We start from the raw sequence: 23,037 nt of genomic DNA, 5'->3' as shown, positions 1-23,037 counted from the left end.
CCTTTCTTTGGAGCCTACGCTGCGCCATAGGTTACCTGCCAGCAGTGAGCATTTCGACTGGGCGCATTTGTGCCTTCTCTAAAACAGCTTGCAGAGTGTGAAAAAGGAGGAGCTGGCATACGCCTCTCTTACTGGAGCCGAGCGCTGTCCGACAGGAGCAGCAGCAGGGCTTTTACTAAGCTAGCCAGGTTCCCGCTCTAAGCGGGCAAGCTCAGAAAGAGTAGCTTAGCCGCGCATCGGCTCTGCAATCCCTAGCCAAGGAGATCTGGGACGTACCCTTCCTGGGAGGGAGAGATGGCTTCCTCCTGACGCCGTTTCCGGAGGGGAGGGGGAAGAGACAGAAGGGAGGGGATGAGATGGGAGGGGGGCCCTATATAAATGAGGTTGCTGCTGCAGTGCCCCGTCGGGGATCATCAGCATTAGAGAAGGAAGAGGATCTAGGGAAGGGAAGGGGACGGGGTGATTAATCTGCCTCCCGGCTCAGCTCTCGCCCGATGCCAGAGTCCCCCTCCGCCAGCTGCTACCTCTAAAGCCCGGCCGTCAGCAATAAAGGCAAGAGAGATCTCCTCTAGCCATCCTTCGGCGCTGCAGCCCGTTTTGCCAGCGTCATGACCCGCACAGTATTGCTTGCTGTTCTTCTCCTCACAGCGCAAGGTAAGCCTCCGAGGCAGCGGTGGGTGGGCTGGCTCCGTCCGTTGCCCGCAGTTCCTCTGCCGTGTGGAACTTGCCCGGGGACCGCTGTCCGCAGCGGCGGTTCATTTCAGCACCAAGGACAGAGGCGCGGTGAGGCGCGGTCTTTGGCTTGCTGGCCCCGTCCGGCTACCGTGGACGCAAGATGGAGGAGCTGCTCCAGGAGGACGGGGAGTTGCCTTGTTTTTGGAAGAGGGGAGACTTGGCTTGGGGGTACCACGCAGTTCTCTGAGTCAAGAGACTTCATTGAACTCCTGCGAGAGCCTCGCGAATCTGACTTGATCCACAAGGTCATTTTACGCTAGCAAACTTTTTGAAGCCCAGTCGACCCATTTTGAGTCTGTTTGGTTTCTTCCCCTTCTAAAAATAAAAATTCCGTCCTGCAATTTCTTTGTGTTTTTAACCAAAAAAACCCGTTCCTTCCTCCTCCTTTCACTCCTGAGCTTCCTACCCATACGCTTCCTCTTATCTGTTTGCACCCATGAACAACCTAAACAAACCACCAACCAGCTTACTCAGACTCAGGATGGTGAAAAGAAAGATTCTGCAACCTACTTCTGAATGATTTGTTGCAGATCTAACCCCCCCCCCCCCAGCACGCAATCATTGCTGCAGTCCACTTAGCCTTCACTTTGGATGTCTATTTGAGCAATTGTGCTCAGGAATCAACCACTTCTCTCTGTTTTTAAGCCCCAAAGTGGAGCAATCTTGCGATGCTGGATTTCATGCACTGTTTTGTGACTTATTATCCTAGCAGAATATATTTGTGCCAATCGCTCTCTCTTCCCCATCTGGCTTGCATTGGCTGAGTTTTGCATGCCATGGGCCAGCTGGCTGGAACTATTCCAGAGAACATGTAATATCTTTCCTTTCTCTCCCTTTCTCTCTTGCAGTACTTTCACTTCCAGTAACAAACCCAGCGACTAAAGATGACACAAAGGTGAGTTGCAAAAACAAAATGGTAAAAATAAATAAATCAGGAATATTGTTTAAGCAGAACTATGGGGCAGTGTCCTGTCTTGTCTGTTTAAAAGATTCCACAATATATAGTAGCTTGAAATGAATAAGATGAAGCAATCAATTGTCTCTTGTGGAGGCCACTTAACATGTTACATTTTTAGGTATATATCCAAGATTCGTGTGTGCTTTTTTTGTACCTAAAAAATATGGAGCAAATATTGGCTGCAAATCCCCTCTGGGCGTAAACCCAGGCATGTTGCTTGGAAATGTAGGAAACAGTCCTTCTAAAAAGTCATTTCCTTGCCCTAGTTTCTGCTCCTTCCCACTTTTTGCATGTGATTAAAAGCAAGACAACAAAGACGTGCGTAATTTCATCACTGTTTAATAGCAGCTGTAGGTGCCCCTCTTGAGTATCTGAAAGGTTAGTGAATTAGCTTTCCAATTATATCCTGCATAAGCCCATTGTGGACTAAACTTAACTCCCTGCTGTTAAAGGGCTTAAGTGTTACTGGGTAACATACTTGAAAGTTGTCATTAAGACTGATGGACTGTCTAAAGTGAGGCAAAACCAAACCAAAACGAACATTACACAAGTGTATTATTATGCCAGGAGCTTAAGAGATCAATATCAAGGCTCAGATAATCAGTGGGTAAGCGTATATGCTGTACGAAGTGGGTTACAATTGAAATATTGTAAATCCACATTTGAAGAAATGGTTGGATGAGGGTTTTGCTACAGGGCTGCCAATGGGTGGCATGGAAATTATTAAGATCCCAGTGAATTCTACCCAGTACTTGTGTAGCAATATGATTATGGGAAAACAGACAGACTGGGAATTCATTAATTCCATCAATCCATTCTATCACCTATCCATGTAGACACATTGAGCTGTAAAAGTAGTAAGATACAAATTTGATTGGGAGAAATATGTTACAGGAAATGAAAAAAGTACCATACTGAGGCCACTTTACCTTGTATAATATGTACCTTCCTTTATGGCCTACTGTGGTCTGGTTTATGTATCTACAGGACTGGTGGGACTGGGGAGGCATCATTTGGACCTTGGGCTTGATGCCCCTTTCATGCCTTTATTTTCAAAGTCAAATGCATGCATGGGGTGTGTGTGTGCAGAGCCAGAGGGCTGAGGGAGTGGGCATGGAAGCACATCCTCAACAGTGCAGGTGGGGAAAGGAATTGGTGGTTCACATCTGGTGGCCTCCCACAGTGTGGATGCACAGTGCATTTCCGTATATAGATCTGTGCTGGGACAGAGTATTTGTCTATTTTGCACAGTGGTATTTTACAAACTATTGATTAGTGCTCTGCCTCAGCCCCTGACACACTGTAGTTTGTCATGGGTAAAGGGGCAAATGGTTAAGCCTAAGACTGACTTTGTACATCTTGGGACTAACACAGCAGTCGTTGCTGTATCTGCTGCCTACTATCCCTATATTTATATTTATTTATATACTTCTATAGCCCTTCATCACATGGCCAAAAGGTGGTGCACAAATTATTTTTAAAAATGCAGCGATTCGTATTTCTAAAATAAATTATTTCAGAGCAAATTAAGCACAGCATAAACTGATAAATAAGAGGGGGGGGAGCAAGGGGTACAATACAAACTGACCTCAACAAATCACACCTCTTTGCCCCCAAAAGCTTGGCAGAAGAGATACATCTTCACCTTCCTTCTAAAAGAGCACAGCTCTAAGGCAAGACACGCCACAGTGGCAAAATCCAGTTTTGGAGCTGCCATTGAAAAAGTCTTCCTACAAACCCCTGCACTGTTGAGCCCTCACAGGCAGTGTTAGAAACTGAGATATGAAAGCTAGGAGCTAGGTTATGGGTGCCACAATGGAGTGCTCAGGCATGCAAGAATACAAAGCTGAAAATGGATGAACTGCAGCTAAAATCTTATGTTCATTTTTCACATAATCTAGTCCTTCCCCTGCCTACCCCTCTAATATTCTTAAGAGGGTCTCTTCTCCAGTCTTCAGAGAGTAGCTGGAAGTGGGGAGGCAGAAAAAGGTCCTCCTTTCCTTCCACTCTGCAGTTTTAACCTGAAATCTTAGGCACAGTACTGCACCCACAGCTCAGAAACTGCTCACGCTAATGAAATTCCCTGTTGCAAAATGTGACTAGAACAATGGGAGTTTTGAATGCTGCTCACAGGGACACCCCAGGAGGGTTGGACTAGCTGATCCTAAAGACTAGAGAGGTTGGTATGGGGAAAGGGATTCTCTCAGGTTTTTGGGTTCCTGGCTGTTCAGGGCTTTGTGTGTTTGTGTGCACTTGTATATCACCTGGAAATCTGCAGTCAAAATTCCCTACTACAATGTTTCTTTATGCAACCTTTTTTTAAAAAAATGCTGCCCACTTTAAATTTACCTAAATTGGCTTCCCTTGCTAATGGAGTTGAGCTTACATGCCTTGACTCCATCTTTTACTGAAATCTGCTACAAGAGACCTTTCCATTTTTGCGTGGATGGGGGAAAAAAGCTTTTTGCCAGCTTTGCTAATTATCCATAATCTCTCCCAAAAACACAATTACCTTTCAGCCCATGTGCTTTAAGAAATGCTGCACTGTCCCCTCTCTCTGCCAGCTGGGAGATTTTGTTTGGAACTCTCTTTATGCCCAGCGGCAGTTTTGGAGGCTTCCAAATATCTTGGGGTAGGGGGTTGATGTAATTTCACTTTTGTCTGGGGCCCCCATGCTGGCTCAAATCACTGCAATTTTGCAACATTTTCATTAGAAGAGAGCACATCAGCACTTTTGGAGGCACCGTACTGTACAGAATACTTGGCTGCGGCTGTTTGAGAAAACTCTAATAAGACCACAAATTCCCTCTCCCTACCACCATCCACAAGTGCTTTTATATCTGCAATTATATGAATCTCTGTTGAAAAGCCTTCCTTAAATGTTTGATGGTACCATTTGCACCACAGCACCCCTGAGCAGTAGTCAGTGGCTTGGAATTAAAATGCTAGAACTGTAGAACTGGGTGCAAAGACTGGAATGGCGAAGAGAATAATCTAAAGGCCAAGAAGATGGTTCTGTTGCTGAATATAAGGAAGTTTGGGCCCTGAGCTGTGTTTGTATGAGAAACTTCCAGGCTTGCAGTCCAGTCAGAATTATGCCCAGTGCTGTCTGTGTTGATATGACCAGGCTTCAGCATATGCATGCTGGATTGAGGACCATATGCAAAGAAATCTCAGCCCCATGAAGGAAGAGCATCATATAAATATAGGGTATAATCCAGATTAAGTTAGCTGAATTTAGTTCCCATTGATTTGGACTCAGGTTAAGCCATGACAAACTTGTCCCATTGATTTCAGGGGATACTAAGCACTGTACATCTTGCTTTGCACTGATTCAGCCTATAATAGCAAGTCAATGCTCATTTCAAGATTACCAATGCCCATGTGTCAAACAGAAATAACAGCAATCCACAACTTAAAGATTGTTACATAGCCCACATTGTTACATAGAAGCCCACATTGTTACATAGAAGTAAGCCCCGTTTAAGGATTTACTTTTGAGTCTCTTCCTCCTCCTCCTCCTCCTCCTCCTCCTCCTCTTCTTCTACTTTGTCTTCCTTATTAAATTTATATACTGCCCTTCATCCAAAGATCTCAAATCCAAAGATAAAAATACAGGATAAAAGCTCAATTTAAATAGTTAAAACAAAAGCAAAGCAAAGTAATAACCCCCCTCCATCCATAAGCTGTAAGCCTTGCAAAGCTCTCTGCACAATGAGCATGCTATAAAATAAGATAAAAGAATTACTAACAGCACTGTTTCCCATTAAGCCTTTGCAGAACGGTTTGCTTCCCTCTGCAAGCCACCAAGTCAGAACTCAATTCCGCCCCACCCCCGCCCCCACCCCGACCACAGCACCTCCTGCTGACTTCGGCCATCCAGCATTGCTGACAATGTGAGAAGGTCAATGCTGTGAGCTATGAAGTTAGCCTACTTCCATTACAAAAACTGCCAGCATCACACACATTGATTCCCCCCCACCAGGTACCCATCATATAATTCACCAATCTGCAGTGCCAGGCATAACACAGAAGAACAAGAAGCAGCTGCTTTGGGCAGCACATCTCAGAAGGAAGGGTCATTAGTCTTACTCTAGCCTTATTCTGTATGTATCCTTCAAATAAAACAGGAAAGGGTGCAACTTAGCTCTTCCTTTTAGCTGTGCCAGTGGCTTAAACTGGTCCTGCCAATGTCCATCATCTCCCCTCAAAAAATCTCTACTTTACTGTAGTTGACTATACAGTGGTACCTCGGGTTAAGTACTTAATTCGTTCCAGAGGTCTGTTCTTAACCTGAAACTGTTCTTAAACTGAAGCACCACTTTAGCTAATGGGGCCTCCTGCTGCCGCCGGAGCACAATTTTCTGTTCTCATCCTGAAGCAAAGTTCTTAACCCGAGGTACTATTTCTGGGTTAGCGGAGTCCGTAACCTGAAGCGTATGTAACCTGAAGCATATGTAACCCGAGGTACCACTGTACTTCAAAAGGACCCCACCCAGCATCTTTATATGCTATTCTAAACCTCCTATGAGTCTGCTTCTTTCTCCTGTATGTTGGGACAACATACCTGGCTTGGATAAAATTAGGGGAAATCACTCTAATGAAATACTTGCTATAGGGAAATGTCCTGCTTGACAGCCTTCCAATTGCCTCCACTTGTCCCCTGCCCACAAGACGACATGGTATTCTCACTGCCTTCCTGCCTGCTTATATTCCTGAGACTAATCCAGGAATATAACCCAACTCCATATTGTACGGCAGCGACTCTCCAAAAGTCTCAGGCAAGGAACTGCCTGAGTTGTTGTTGTTGTTGTTTGCATTTACAGCCCACCTTTCCCCAAGGAGCTCAAGGTTTTTTTCTCCTCCTACTCATTTAATCCCCACAACAACCCTGTGAGGTAGGTTAGGATAAGAGGCAAGGTCACCCAATAGGCTTCGTGGCTTAATGGGGATTTGAACCCAGGACCTAGTCTAGCTATGCCACCACTGGTGTACCCAGACCTGCATAGAGAGATGCTGAGGACTGAACGTGGGAACCTAGGAAGCAGATGCTCTACCACTGAGCTATGCCCCTTCCTCTAACCCCAACCGCGTGAGTATGAGCTGTGGCCCAGGAGACCCAAATCCCAGGTCTCTTGCACTGGCCACAGATGCCGTGGATCTTCCCTCTCTTTTTAAAAAAGAAAAAGTGCTGCTGTTGCAGCTTGCAGAGTGTGGCTCAGCTTGCTGCCAATGAAATGCTGGTGGGATCCCAGCGATCCATCATCTTGTTTTGCTCAGAAGCCCAACCTTGCATCTGTACACTTCCATTAGCACGTACAAATTTGTATCGGAGCCTATGACCTGGTTCTTAAGTGCCTAACACCCTCCAGCTGGCTGCACCAGACCCTTAGGTGCTTGCAGAAAGTCATACAGCAACATCCCACAAAGCAGACAGCTCATGATCAGAGAGGCATCGTTTTATGGCTTTTAGCTATTTCAGGGTTGAGCTCTAGCATCCACAACATGTTTCTAGGCCGAGCCCCATAGGGCCATAAAAAGGATCCTGCAGAATCTAACCATAGGACTATCTAGGCCAGCATCCTCTCCCACCGTGGCCAACCAGATGCCCCCGGGATGCCCACAGTAAGCATATCCTTCCCACCATACATCCAATGGGTGAACTATGAAGCAGGTCTCCCGTAAAATCCATTATTCCCTGACCCTCAAATCTCCTGCATAGCTGAAAGGCAATTCAGTCAGAGTGAAGAAAACACAGCCTTTAAAAAAAAATCTATTCAGCCTCACTTCAACTGAAACTACCCATTCCTTTATTCAGTGCCCCCTGTAGAGTCACCAACACACTAACTGCCGCGTTGTTGCCCATTAAGACCTTTGGCCTTCCATATGTTGCCTCTATCATCCTTGACTATTGACCAGGCTGGCTGCTGGCTGATAATAGTTGGAAGTCCAACAGCACTTGGAAGAATAGAGGTTCCCCTATCTCAGTCCTATAGGGTTTAAGTACAGGCAACATTTCTTGTGTTTAAAGGTCCCCTGAGGAGTCCATTCTCCAGATCCTATTTCCTCCCAGCCCACAGTTAGGCTGGGCTTTCTCAGTGGTGGTCCCTCGACTGTGAAATAAAATCCCCAATTAGGCTTAGCAGGCTCAAGGATGATTTTCCTTTAGGCAAAGGCTGAAACCTTTCTGTTTTCCCATTCTTTTAACAGTTAACGCTGCTCATTTTTCTTCTTTTGCTTGCTTATGCTTGCTATGACTAAGTGCTGAGGGGTGTATGCCATTTTAATATTTTTAATTAGTTCTATTATTGTTTTGTTCCTTATGTAAAACCTCAGGCGCTTGCAGAAAGGCCAGTGATAAATGTGAATAAATAAAGCACTGCTATGAAAACACATCTTTCAAACACCCACTTCTTCAAACGTGCGCATAATGCTCACATACCTGCCCATATAGGAACACAAATGCATTATCTTTTGTGTGTCTGTGAACATTTTATAGCACCAACATTAAGGGGGAAATTGCAGGGTAGTGAACAGCATAAAACCAACAATAAAATGTCACTGATAAAATAAGCATAAAATATGTCACAGATCAGTAGATCAGCACACACACACACACACATCCATGGTTTTATGTGCAGTTGTGCCATGTGTCATCCTAATGTGTCGTTAGCAAATAAAGGCTTGTCACATTCCCAGCCAGAGCAGTCAAGGACCTCTGGTCTTCTCAGAGTGACAAAAGATATTGCAGATGTAGCTCATCATACCTGTCCCTTTCCTGTTCTTGTTGGACACCTCACCCCCAAGCTGCTGCAAATGATCCAGATATTCCCCGCATCTAGCAGGAGTGGGACTAATGTGTCAGAAATCCTCTCTCCACAGTGCATTGGATCCAGACGAAGTCACACTTGAATCCCACTGAAATCAATGTGATTTGAGTAAGTCATTATTCACATAAGCCCAATTGATTTCAGTGGGACTAATTTGGTCTAGATCCAATTGTGGGAGTCCCTCTGCACAGCTGTCTTGCCTTTAGCAACTGATTGAGCAGCGGTAGGGCAACCTCTGGTTCTCCAGATGTTGCTGGACTCCCATCAGCCTTAGCCAGCATGACCAATGGTCAGGGATGATGGGACTTGTAGTCTAACAACATCTGAAGAACCACAGATTCCCTCATCACTGTGGGAGGGGGAGCCTTGAGAGCTGGAATTGACTCAAGGACCAACAGTTGCTAACCCAAAGTGCACAGCAATTTGTCACATAGCAGAATTCCAAAATGGTGCCCCAAATTAGAATATTTGCATGCAGGATTGACATTCTTCCCCTCAACTAGAGCAAGTCTTCCAGCAGGCAAGTCGCTCTTGGCCCTGAGACTATGTTTTCTCCAACATTCATTGTGCTCTTTAACCTGGAAGAAGGGGGTTCATTGTTTGCCTGTGGGATGTGATGCCTATGAAAGCTTATGCATCAATAAATTAGTTAGTCTTTAAAAACTCTGAAGAATGTAAAATCAAAGCATTGGTCTTTAGGAAGAACTAGTAGAATAATATGATATGCGGTGCCATGTGAAATGTGCAAAACAAGAATGAAGAACATATTTGTTATGTGTCCCCCTTTATTGATACTGGGAAAGCTCAGTGGGAAGAGCATGAAGCTCTTAATCTTAGGGTTGTGGATTCAGGACCATGTTGGGCAAAAGATTCTTGTGTTTAAGGGGGTTGGACTAGATGATCCTAGTGGTCCCTTCCAAATATACAATTCTATGTTTCTATGATCATGCTCTGGGTTACCTTTATCAGGGAGATAAGATCAGCACATGGGTTGGAGCATGGCCTGTTCTGCAGTAAGACTACAGAATTAGTACCCAACAGATCAGTGAAACTTCCCATTTGGCTTCAGGAAGAAGTATAAAGCACACACCTTTTCTTTTTCTTTGCTCATGGCTTTGGAGAACAATGGTGCTGTCATTAATCTATCTGCTGCTGCTTGAAATTGCTTAAGTGGTGCATTGGTTTTTTTTAATGAACTGTGAATTTATTTTTATTTTTTACAAATCTATTTTAATGGCTGTAAAAGCAACCTTGAGCAAATGATGTAATGAAGTGCACATTATTTATCAATGAATAAAACATCCACACTGCAAGGAGGCTGGTGGCAGTGCTGCAACTGGGAGGAGGAGGCAGTTCTAAGGTTTGGAAGAGGAAGAGAACCAAAGTGGTTTCTTTCTCCTTATCCCATGCTCCTGGGCTGATGTGTTTTCCTCCCTGGTTTGGGAGCAGCTCAGGCGTCAGAGATGGCTATGGGTCCTTTGGATCCACATCTTCCCCTGGCCCTTCCCACCATGAGATGCATCCTCAAGTAACTTCCCAGGGAGCCATAGGATTGCAGGGTGTCACAGCGCTAGCAGGCCCAGAGTGCGGAATTAACTCTTCATTGTCAAAAGCACACTTACAAGTTAGGGAAAGGCAGGTCCATCAGTCCTTCGTCTCTCAGCCACTCGTAGGTATGCACCCGATGAGGCAGTTGCCACAACAGAGAGGCCCCTGGCCTTGGCTTAAGTATCTCCCTGATCTGAGCTCCACGCAAGCAAGTGAAGACTCTGCCTGCAGGGAACCTTCTGCACCTCTCTCTTCTGGTTCTGGGAGACAGTGGAGCAAGAGAGGTAGAAGCAGAAGGAGGAAGTATGGAAGCCCTGGGCTCTACCCTAGCTTGACCTCTCCCTCCCTCCACCTGTTCTTCACTTTGCAATCCTGCAGCTTCTCCTGCCTCTGACTCTTAACTCCTGGCTGCTACAGGCTTCCCCAGATCATTGATCCCTTCTTCAAGTTGGTCTCCAACCCCCCTTCTCACAGGGCCCACTCCTCAGAATCCAGCCACTACCCCTCAGTGTCCTGCCAGTCCCTGACATCAGGTCAGCAGCTGTTCTGCAGAAGGATACACAAAACAATATAAAGAACTAAAACAGCACCCAACGCAATAAAGGCAAATGCCAGTAAGATCCAATAAAACAGGGATGGGGAACTTGTGGTCCTCCAGATGTTTTTGGGCTGCAACTCTCATTGTCCCTGACCATTGACTATGCTGCCTGGGGCTCACCAATGTTGAAGTCAAACAACAATTTCTTTTATTTGTGGGTTGTTTTAAAAGAGGTGCAGGTTGTTGCAAAAGATGGGTATTTGTGTGTGTGTGTGTGTGTGTGTGTGTGTGTGTGTGTGTTTTAAGTCAGCACTAGGTTCGAAAGCTGGAAGACCATGAGAGCAAAAGGGTTCCTTCCCATGTGGTTATATTTCCAAATTCCTTTTCATCTGAAATGTCATTATGGGGAAAGCAATTTTCTACGGGGATGTTAAGGGTTAGTCACTTACAAACCACAAACATTTGGACAAGGCTTGATGAAGGGAAGTTATTGGCAACTGGGACTCAATTGCCCACACATTTAAATTTAAAGGGCAGCTGTGATTGTCTAGTTTTGTGTTGCAGCAGCTTGTGGGAGGTTTAAATTTGGAACACCCTGCTGCTGATGAGTTTTTAAAAGTGTTCTGCTTCTAGAAAAGAAGGTTGCTTTGCAATAACTTTAAACTAACACCAATATCACAAACACACCCTGCCGTTTATGAGAGTCAATGTGAATTATTGCTTATCGTATATGATTAGGAATACAATCCTATGCCAATATACTTGGGAGTAGTGCCATTGAGCTCAATGGGTCCTGTTCTCAAGTAAATCTGTATAGGCTGGCAGCCTAAATTGAGAAATGCTCCTCTGCATAGACTTAAAAAAACAGGGCATAAATATTCCAGTGCTATTAATCCCTCTTGTGCATGATTGATAAATTGTGATATGTGGTGCTCAGCAAGGACAGGATAAAGTGTTCAGGGCTTTTAGCCCATCTTCCCGAACCTGGTGCCCGTGGGCAGTTTTGGACTCCCATCAGTGTGACTCTTTTGCATTGAAAGGCAGAGTACAATGTTGACATTTATTGCTTTATTATTATTAAGGCTTGGTTATCTTGCTAAGTGATGCTAGCAGCAGCTTAGGCTGCTACTAGGGGGTTGGGTCCAAAGCAGTGGTATGTAAGCATTCTGTCAGCTCCAGGATTTCCCCTTCATTAGGTTATTCCTGCCTTTCTCACCCTGCATGTGCCCATGGCGAATGAAGAAGGAAATGGAAATTACAATCTTGGCAGGCCCGGATTAAGCAACTGGAGTCCCTGAGGCTATGCAAACCTGGGGGGCCTAAACTTAAAAGCATCTGACCACAAAAAAACAAAACTTAGTTCTCTTCTTTACTATTACTAAGCAACTGGGTCTAGATCACGGGTATGCAGCCTAAGGCCCATGGGCCACAAGCAGCCCAAGGGGGTCATTTAACCAGCCCACAAGCTCTCCCTGAACCAAGCCGCCCGTTTAGCGAGTCCCCGTGCGCTGCGCTAAACTGGCGCAGTGCAGGGAGTCGCTTCCACAGCGCCAGAAATTGCGCCTGCACAGACACAGATGCCGGAAATCGTGAGCGCGTGCGCTCAGGCACACGCACGATCCGGTCCACAGAGGGATCTCTGCTGGAGTGAACCAGCCCAGGCGAGGTAAACCTTGCCGACCCCTGGTCTAGATAGTAAAATCTGCCAGTTTAATTTTTATTTTTTGGCAAGAGGTTAAGGGCTTGCTCATTTATCAGGCCCTGGGCTGCAGCCTGCTCAGCCTGTACATAAGTCTGGGACTAGATCTTGGTGCACAGCCATCCACAACATCATTGTGCAGGCATGGGTGCACCCACCCACGCCATTGCTGAGAGTAGCTCCGTCTGGTTTCAAATGGACACACTGGTGGTGTGTGTGTGTGTGTGTGTGTGTGTGTGTGTGTGTGTGTCATGCAGAGCCAATAGGCACCAAGCTTTGATTTTCAGACTGAAGCTAGTTTGTGGGGGAAATGCTTTTCAGGGACACAAAATGTGCTTTAGGTCCAGATTGTGTGTGGACTGGGTAAAAGAAACAAGATCTCAGAGAAGAGTGGCAACTTAAGTTGACAGAATACGCACAGCTTGCAGACTTAACATATAGAATAAGAGAAAAAGATGAACATACATTTAGAGAAGATTTGAAAACGTTTATTGAATATATGGGAAGTAACTGTGTACAGCTGAAAACGCTGGCTGCATTAAGATAAATTCAACAGCGTAAATAAGTTACGATGGGTGTAATAATGTAATAGTGAATGGTATCGTTTGTGTAAAATATGCAGGGATTTGTGATATGTAGAATGAAAGAGAAGAAGGGAAGTCACTGATATCTTAAGGATGTCAAAATGAGTATTTTAAATTGTAAAACAGAAAATTTTATAAAAATTATATAAAAAAAGAAAAGAAACAAGATCTCAGCATGTGTTGACTGTAGAATATAATGTCATGTGTATGCAGCCGGACTACATGTGGAACCATACAAGTTTCCCTATTCCATATACCTGCAGCCCTCCAGATGTTGTTGAACTACAGTTCCCATCATCCCTGTCCATTGGCCATGCTGCATGGGGCTGATGGGAGTTGGAGTCCAACAAGATCCAGAGGGACATCACAAGGTCCCTATGCATAGTTGGAGTGTTGTATTAGTGCTGAGGAGACCTGGGTTCATATCCCCACTCAGCCATGAACCTCTCTGCGAGGATGAAATGGGGGGAGGGAAGGAGAACCACGTCCAGAGCGTCCTGAGTTCCTTGGCAGAAGGGTGGGATGTAAACCAATATATTTTTGTTTCTCCAGGTGATGAACTGCATTGTCGAGGTCATTTCTGACATAGTGTCAAAGCCAAATCCACTCCCAATCAGCCAGGAATGCCTAGAAACTCTTCAAGGAGGTACAGAGTCATTTTCTCCCTTGCTAATGAAAAGTCCAATGTGTTAATATTATAAAATTAAATTGTGTGTTCTTTTTTAATGGGCTGCCATAATGGATTATTTTTTAAACAAAAACCAAAAAGATAACCTCAACCAGCCCATGTGCTAATGGAGCTATGATGAGTACGCCAGCTCGCCTTGGCTTTGGCAGGCTTCCCTGACAAGCTTCTTCTTCTTCTTCTTTGCAGATGAAAGAATCCTTTCCATTCTTCGCCATCAAAACTTACTAAAGGAGCTTCAGGAGATTGCAGTCCAAGGTACAGTTTAGCTGGAATCATGGGGAGTGCCCAGTCTTTCACTTAAGAGGCATGCACAGCTTCTGTGGTGTAGTGTGGCCAGTGTGGTGTAGTGGTTAAGAGCAGTAGTCTCGTAATCTGGGGAACCGGGTTTGTGTCTCCGCTCCTCCACATGCAGCTGCTGGGTGACCTTGGGCCAGTCACACTTCTCTGAAGTCTCTCAGTCCTACTCACCTCACAGAGTGTTTGTTGTGGGGGAGGAAGGGAAAGGAGACTGTTAGCCGCTTTGAGACTCCTTCAGGTAGTGATAAAGCGGGATATCAAATCCAAACTCTTCTTGTATTTTACCCAAATGGAAATAATTAAGAAAAAGTGAGAGAGAGTGAATTGTGCAGAATAAGGGAGTTGCATTATCTATTCCTATCACATCATTTCATGTTATTTGACACAGGGTTTAGCTTGCCCTGGAGTTAGGGCTATTGGTCAGTTATGTGTGAGGAGTACACACAGTTCTGTCTACAGACAGCCTTTGCAAAAATGGCTATGCTCCCAATGGCATAAAAAAACTTTCTCAGCTAGCCGTTCTGCAGAAGGCACATTTCAGCCCAGGGCTTCCTGATTTGTAGCCCTTAGCATGTTGCAAAGGCTACCCTAGACATTCAGTGAAAGCCTGTTGCATTTGTGTGTGCTCAGGTCCACCTTACAAGCATTGTATGAGAAACGGGTTAGCAAAAATGGAACCCCACAGCGCCATCTGGTGTCACAGTGTTAGAATGCATAAACAACACATATAAAGCCCTTTTTCTTTGCAAATGTAGCTGAGACCTGGGATGCTGGACTAGATAGGCCATTGGGCTGAGTCAGCAGGCTCTTCTTATGTTATAAAATATGCAAAGCAGGTGGTGCTGTGGTCTAAACCACTGAGCCTCTTGGACTTGCCTATCAGAAGGTCGGCGGTTTGAATCCCTGCAATGGAGTGAGCTCCCATTGCTCTGTCCCAGCTTCTGCCAATCTAGCAGTTCGAAAGCACGCCAGTGCAAGTAGATAAATAGTTACCGCTGTGGGGGGAAGGTAAATGGCGTTTCCATGTGCTCTGGCTTATGACACAGTGTTCCATTGCACCAGAAGCAGTTTTGTCATCCTGGTCACATGACCCGGAAAGCTGTCTGTGGACAAATGCCGGCTCCCTCGGCCTGAAAGCGAGATTAGCACTGCAACCCTATAGTTGCCTTTGTCTAGACTTAACTGTCCAGGGGTCCTTTACCTTTTTACCTTTACACACACACACAAGCACACACACACACGCGCACACACACACTAGCTGCCATGGGTGGGAGCATCGCAGCCCCAATGGAAGTCTGTTCCCCATCCCACTGCTATTTGCCTCCTGGTGCAAATAGCAGCTTCAGAGCCATGCTGTGTGTGTGACTGCAAGGAGGGGAATGGTTAAATCTCCTTCCCAATCCACCTCGCCCACCATGGCTGCTATTTTGAAAGGGGAAAAAAGATGCCCACTGGCTAACCAAAAGATTCCTAAGACAGGGGGTTGGATTAGATGACCCTCGGAATTCCTTCCAATGCTACAGTTCTATGATTAACGTAACATGCATTTTGTTCCGGGGGGGGGGGAGGGGAATGCTTTTAGACAACAGGTTTTTCCCGTATTGTTGCAAGGAGAATGAATGCACTTGAAATAGTTTGAATTTTAAAAGAGGAGAGATGCCAAGTGTTGATTTCCTTCTCTCTCTCTTTCCTATCCCCATCTCCCCTTCATTAAAACTTCTGTGTGTGCAAAAAAACAGGAGCAAGCGAAAGGACAGAGCAGCAGAAGAAAAGCAGCGGCTTTGAAGATGAGCTTTCTGAGGTCCTTGAAAGCCAAAGCAACAGGAACATGGAAAGAGGTCAGGGACGCGGGTGGCGCTGTGGTCTAAACCACTGAGCCTCTTGGGCTTGCTGATCAGAAGGTCGATGGTTCAAATCTGTGCGATGGAGTGAGCTCCTGTTGCTCTGTCCCAGCTCCTGCCAACCTAGCAGTTCAAAAGCATGGCAGTGCAAGTAGATAAATAGGTACCGCTGTAGCAGGAAGGTAAACAGCGTTTCCGTGACTCTGGTTTCCATCACGGTGTCCTGCTGCACCAGAAGCGGTTTAGTCATACTGGCCACATGACCCAGAAAGCTGTCTGTGGACAAACGCCGGCTCCCTCAGCCTGAAAGTGAGATGAGCGTCGCAACCCCATAGTCAGCTTTGACTGGACTTAACTGTCCAGGGGTCCTCTACCTTTTACTTTACCAGCTTAACCCACACATAAGTCAGTGCAAACCACATAAATAGATATTAATGATGAATTAACATGTACCATTAAGGTAAAACAGGGAATATGCAGGGGAAATGATTTTGAGGAGATATGGAGGGTGTTTGTAGAATTTGTACTGTTAAAAGGGAAAGGGGTCAGACCATCGCAAGAGGTATTGAAATTTTGGGAGGTTGGATAATTACAATGGAATGGTCTCGGTGGTGAGGTGCACATATTTATTCCTATTTATTTATATTATTACTTTGTCAAAATAATAATAATTAATAAAAAATAAATCTGGGCCCTGTACTCATGATGTGGCAATCAGTTAATTCTACCTTTGCAGTTGGCTATTTTCTACACACACACCCACTCCCACTCTCCTCTCTATCCTCCATCCATGCAAGCGAGAGTCATTATCAGAGTCCGATGACAGATTCCAGCCAGGCAAAAATACCCAGGGTGTGATGCAGTGAGGGGTGTGGCCTGGGGAGAACTCAAAGGGCCAGTTAGAGAGACTTGGATGTCCACATTTGGCCCCTGCGTTTGAGGTTCCCCACCCCTACACACCTGCTGCCCAGCAATGTTTCTTGGAAGAACTTAGCAGACTCTTTCAGAGTCCCTAACAAAAACCATTCGAGCCTGGGAAACTGGATATCGTCAAGGTTTGTTTTGTTCAAAGGAAATTGCATAACAAGGTAGATCAGGAGACTTCCCGGGAGTTGGTGAGGTTTATGAAGTCTGAATAGAATGCTAGAGTTAAAGAATATTGTATAATTGTTATTGTTAATGCAAAAAGGCAAAATGAATGAGTTTTATCAGAGGAAATATGATTTGAAATTATGATCAATGATTTATATGGATAGATAAAGGAAGAATAACTCTACTTGAACAACTTGGAAAATGTTATAGTTAAACAAAAGTCTAAGCAGGAACTGCATGCACAACCAATGGAAATTGAAAAAGGATGGAAAAGCAATAGAAATTAGGAAAAAGTATTTTGTTGTGAGCAGCAAAGGAGAGAAAATAAACATATGGAAAGGGGTGGGAAGTCAACTTTTAAATTTGAATTCATTTGTTATTAATTTGTTGGGGGTTTTTTTGAAAATCAATTAAAATTAATTGGCAAAACCAACAACACTGTTCCACATTGTGGGGAAAGACCCTTTGCCCCAGTAAAGTAAGTGCAACTGCTTGACTCACATGAAACATTCAAGGGTTTGGTTATGAACTGGGGCCGATTTCTACTGTGCATTTTGTAGCACAGCCCAATTCCCCCTTAACTCTACCATTTCGCCTCTCAGATCTGTCAGAGGGGACCCCTGACGAGGAGCCCACAGCCTCCTTTGCCGAGCTGGAGGCAGAGAGAAGTCAGAAGAACAGCGAAAGCGATGTTTCAAAAGAAGAGGAGAGGAACAGCGTAGAAGAAAGGGAGACGAGGGCTAGAGATGTTGACTCTGAAGAGCAAAAGGAGAATGCGGCGGGATTTGACGGCAACGAGGTTGGTGAGAATGAAGGACTGCCCTGGGACAACACAGTAGACAATCACATCCACGATGAGGCCCAAGACGATGAGGCCCCTCAGCAGAGACGCCAAGAGCGTGAAGAAGATGAAGAGAGAAAGGAAGACGATGAGGTGGTGGGGGTGGAGGGGGAGGAAAAGGGGCACATTTCCAAAAACAGCCAGGAGGAAAGCGAAGAGGAAGGAGAGGACAGTGTCAGAGACCAGGCTGAGGAGGAAGAGGAGGAGGAAGAAGAGGAAGAGAAGGATGGGGAAGAAGAGGATGATGAAGAAGAAAGAGATGCCTCTGAAGAGGAACGTCCTACCAGCTCAGAGGACAAGGATGATCAAAGGGAAGATGGTATGTTTATCAGCTTAAACCCATGTCCCCTCATTTGACTTACTGTCTGATGTTGCAGTCATCACCACTTTGAGCTTCAATACTTGGATGATCTATTTTACTGATGGGCAGTATCCAAGTTAACTTGTTTCATTAGGGCAAGGATTTCTACTCGTGCCATGGGACCTCCCCCATCTCCCTTTCCCCAACCCCCCAGAGTAGATTTGGGGAGAGTGTGGAGAGAGGAAGGGGGGAAAGTTCCATTGCATGAGCTGAAATCCTTGCACTGACGGAATGAGTTGGTTGGATAATGCCCTATATGTTTGGATGCTTCTAGCAGTGGCAGGGAAGACTGTTCCCCTGTTCTTCAATCCTAAGTGCACTTAACTGGAAGGAAACACCATTAAATCTTTCAAGTAAATCACCCAAACACTCAAGTAATGGAGGGGATTTGAATGGAAGAGCTGGGCTGTTTGTGCTCTCTGCTCTAGGTCTATATCCGCTCTCGACCCATTCCTTTCAGGCGTGTGAAATGGGGCAGAGCTCCTTCCTTTTCCTACCCTAAGATGTGTTGGTTGCTAGACATGGAGATGAAGGAGATGAAGGACAACAGCCAACCTTCAGAAAGGTCTTTAGGGAGGCTCCATAATCAGTATAGTCACCTGCATTTTATTTAGCCAAAGCAAACCATTAAACTACGTTCATTTTGTTCAATTTCCTTTTAGATAACCAAGATGCTAATGAGTTTGATCAGGATGGACAGCCTTCAGAAGAACAAGAGAAATTCCGTAGTACAAAGGGAGGAAGGCATCACACATCTCGAGATGAAACAATGCAGGATGAGGACACCTCCCGCGCCAGGGATGCTGAAAGTGAGGAAGTGGAAGAGGACCCCTCCAAAGGTTTAGAAGATGCCAAGAGATGGAACAAAATGGATGAGCTGGCTAAACAACTGAGCACTACGAAGAGGGCGGAGGAAAGCGAAAGCAACGAAGACCCAGACAGGTCCATGAAACTGGCTCTCAGATCCCGCAAGCAGGACTTCCGTACCTCTGAAGAGGACATGAGGAGAGCGCAGAAGCATCATTCCAAAGGGGAGAGCAGTGAAGGAGCCTTCCCACTCACCACTCTGCCTGAGGAAAAGAAGGATGAAGAAGGAAGCGCTAACAGGAGAACAGAGGTAAGATTACCCTATCTGCAATGACCAGTCTGAGAATGGGGCTGCATACACACCATGTGACTGAAGCACATGGCTTGCCCCAAAGAATTCTGGGAAGTGTCATTTAAGGGTACTGGGAATTATAGCTCTTTGGGGGGGGGAAGTAAACTATAGTTCCCAGGATTTTTGTGTATATGCCATCTGGCTGTGTTGAGTTCTAGAAGAGGATGGAGTGAGCTTTCTGGCAAAGGAAATTGCTTTTTGCAATAGCTATTTTATCACACACTCCAGGGGCAGTGCTACTTGGGCCTGGGCTTCCTTTGGAGAAGACACTTCCTGGGAGACTCATGGGAGCACGTACTTTATTTACAAATACTCATATGCATTTCTACCTAGGGCTTTTGGTGCCTATGAGCTATCCTGGAAGGCGGCCCTCCACAATTTAAAATCGTTATGTCATAAAGTACAGTTAAAGATACATTTATCTTTAAAGATATATGAAACATAAAAAATTGCAACAGAAGAAATACTTCACCTTTGCAGTAGATACTTAGCAGGCAAAAAAGCCTGCCAGAGCAAGAACATAAGGGCCTGCTGGTTTAGGCCAAAGGCTTATTTATTTCTCAAAGTGGCCAACCAGTTGCCTATGGGAAGCCAACAAACAGGACCTGAAGCATGTGTGACCCCCGGCAACTGGTACTGAGAGGCACATTGCCCCTGACTCTGGAGGTGTCTTCCTCAAACTCCCTATTTCCCAAACCTTCTCATCTCCCTTTGGTCAGAGCTGCATCCCTAGTAGAAGTGGGGGCCTGTTCTCCTGTACCTTCAGCAGTACAGAATTGAGGTTTCTGAAAGTGCAACACTGATCAATTGATTTTAAGCATCTTTACCTTTCCTTTCAGCCAGAGTAGCTTAAAAATGCCAACAATAAGACAGTCCCTGCACTCAGGTTTACAACCAAAAAGGTGTGACTCCAAAGGAAATGCGGGTGGCGCTGTGGGTTAAACCACAGAGCCTAGGACTTGCTGATCAGAAGGTCGGCAGTTCGAATCCCCGTGATGGGGTGAGCTCCCGTTGCTCGGTCCCAGCTCCTGCCAACCTAGCAGTTTGAAAGCACGTCAAAGTGCAAGTAGATAAATAGGTACCACTCCGGCGGGAAGGTAAACGGTGTTTCCGTGTGCTGCTCTGGTTTGCCAGAAGCGGCTTAGTCATGCTGGCCACATGACCCGGAAGCTGTACGCTGGCTCCCTCGGCCAGTAAAGCGAGATGAGTGCCGCAACCCCAGAGTCGTCTGCAACTGGACCTAATGGTCAGGGGTCCCTTTACCTTTACCAAAGTAAAGGGAGGATGGGAACACTTGTTAGAGAATTCTTGCAATGACCGGCTTTCAATGACCAAATCTTTGAAAAGGGATCGAAGAGAGGACCCAAAAGTTGCTGGTCTCTTAACAAAGCCCATGCAAAAGCCCTGCGAGCCCCTTTCTGCTTCTACTGTAGCCTGATTGAATGCCAGGAAGGAGCCTCAACTGGTGTATCTCATCCTTGCATGGCAAACTGTATCCCTAAAATCTCTTCTGCAAAGAAGGTACCTGAGCTCCCTTTGTATTGCTTTGCGTCTGATAACTGGGATCCCTAATAGCCAGCAGAAACAGGCCAACTTACTTGGCCACAAACTGAGAGGCTATTCCCTTTCTTCCATCTACAGCAGATGTGGGGAATCTTTGGCCTCTCCCCAGATGTTGCCAAATGGCAACACCCATCACTCCATGCTTGCTGTGGCTGATGTGAGTTGTTGTTCATCAACATCTGGAAGGTTCAAAGTTCCCCGTGACTGATCCGCAGCTCCACACTGCCTTGTTGTTCAGGATTTCAGTTTGTTCCTTTCAAGTGCATGCACACACATACACACAAATCACTGTGTTTTCAGGGAATTGCCAAGACACTGATGAGACACCAGGGAGGCCACCAGAAAACCATGACGACGGTTGCTCAGGTGCCAGTAGCAGAGCAAAAGCCCTCATCGCCAGCTCAGCAAAAAGTAAGGGAGGGGTGGGGAAAGAACAGCACACCTGCCCTTGTTCGTTAGGAGGAGAAAGAAATGTGCTACCAGTGAGATTGTTCAAACACATAAGAGAAGCGTGTGTACACACACACACACACACACACACACAAATACATTAACACCAGTTACCTGGCTTGCAACTCACGGCAAAACATTTTGCAACCCTTGATTGTTTTCAGCGCTCTCTCCTGTTTTACAATCATCTGAGACCACATGGCACACATCTCTTTGTCAGGGTAAACTTCTCAGCCACCTTAGGGGTGCAAGTGGTGTCGTGAGATGCTGCGAGCGACCTTGGTGTCAAAATACTCATTGTGCTTAATGCACGGCATGCGACAGCGGCTGTTTTCTCTCTAGGCGTTTGGATTTTCACCAGGACCGCGGGACATTTGGAAGAGAGACTTAGTAGAGATGGAGAAATTTGGCGCAGTTCACCTTACACAGCTAACTTTTTGAAATTCACACTTCTTCGAATGTTCTTGCAAAAGAACAGAAAATGGCCATTTTGTTCCACAAACAAAGTGTCTCCTGTGATGCTACAAAGTCTTCCTTCCGGTTACATTAACTGGCTGCTCTCCAGGAGATTCTAAGCACTTTCGTTAAATGGGTAGGGTTAAGTTCCTCAGCAGCTAACATATATTTCTAGCCAACTCACTGATATTATCCAGAGACATAGGATAATATTTAGGGCTGTTTTTTAAATAATACCATTGCTGTTGTTCAGGCATGGGGAACCTGTGATCCTCCAATGCTGTTGGATAACAATTCCCATCATCCTTGACTATTGGCCATGCTGATTGGGAATATTGGGAGGTGGAGTCCAATAACACCTGGAGGGTTGCAAGTTCCCCATTCTTGTTATATCAAGTGCAGGCACAGTAGCTCATAAGACCAGGCAGGATAAAGATCCGACATAGGCGAGAATGACATGCACTATTGGTTCTGCCGATGGCTGACTCCAGATTTAATCTAATGCTGAGTATATCAAAGAGCAGGCCTTTCAGTTCATTCCCCGTCCCATTTAATTTTTTTAAAATTTTAAGTATTTAAATTAAATTAATGTATTAATTTGTTATAATAAATTATATTAAATCAAATATTTTTAATAATTAAGTTAAAATGTTTAATTAAATTAAAATAGTTACACAGTGGTTTATAAAAAGGATACAGACTTAATAAAAACAAGCAAACTACTTGTGCAATAAGTGCATGTAAAACCCAAGAATCCAGCAAAAAAAAAGGGCAGTCCATTGCAAAATACATTCTTATATATTTTTTTCAAAGTCTTTAGAGCCACTCTAAAAGCAGATAGTTCTGTCTGCAGCGTTTCACAGCTGTGGAGCAATTTCTTCCAGCCCTGAAATAACCCTTCATGTGGTGTCTTTCCCCACTTTTCTTTTATAGGACCAAGAACTGGAGAGTTTGGCAGCAATAGAAGCGGAGCTGGAGAAAGTGGCCCACAAGCTGCATGCCCTGCGAAGGGGTTGACACTTTTATAACACACGCCGTAAGCAAGAAGCCAGAAATTTTAACTCACCCTTTAAACACTGCAATTTAATGTCTCTGTGTGTGGTTTTTGTTTTTTAAAAAGATGAAAGTAATAATAATGGAGAAAGTGCATTTTACATAGGAAGCCAATTATCACTAGAAAAAACAACAACATCGATTTCTCTCTCTATGGTAGTCATGCTTTCCATTCACAATTGCTTGTTGTTTGATTTCATGCTTGCTTTACTGGCTTGTAACTTTTGGATTACAGGATCACAAGCAGTATGGCTTACTCATGTATTTTCTGTTGATTAAAGGGGATTGTTTTGTCATTTCCCACCTTACTTTTTTCCCTTTCCTTTTTGTCCATTTCTTTTTTT

The 23,037-nt window shown here is 45.1% G+C and overlaps 1 protein-coding gene across 2 annotated transcripts; it reads left to right on the top strand.

Annotated features, from left to right (window-relative positions):
• Nucleotides 1-409: 409 nt before the first annotated feature.
• CHGA (chromogranin A) lies at nt 410-23,037 on the top strand. 2 transcript variants are annotated; one of them, XM_081862493.1, is made up of 9 exons: nt 410-654; nt 1,584-1,630; nt 13,445-13,538; nt 13,767-13,835; nt 15,617-15,715; nt 17,413-17,970; nt 18,675-19,129; nt 21,035-21,145; nt 22,574-23,037. In XM_081862493.1, exons 1-9 carry the CDS (start codon nt 609-611, stop codon nt 22,655-22,657), a joined length of 1,563 nt encoding a protein of 520 aa, XP_081718619.1. In that variant the 5' UTR covers nt 410-608; the 3' UTR covers nt 22,658-23,037. The 2 variants fall into 2 exon arrangements, with proteins under 2 accessions (XP_081718619.1, XP_081718620.1); XM_081862494.1 differs by lacking the exon at nt 21,035-21,145 and having other exon boundaries at nt 414-654.

This window comes from Podarcis erhardii (assembly GCF_964252035.2).
Source record: "Podarcis erhardii genome assembly, chromosome: 1".
Lineage (NCBI taxonomy): Eukaryota > Metazoa > Chordata > Lepidosauria > Squamata > Lacertidae > Podarcis > Podarcis erhardii.
The sequence above is the reverse complement of the archived record's forward strand: the minus strand, read 5'-3'. Positions and strand labels throughout refer to the sequence as shown.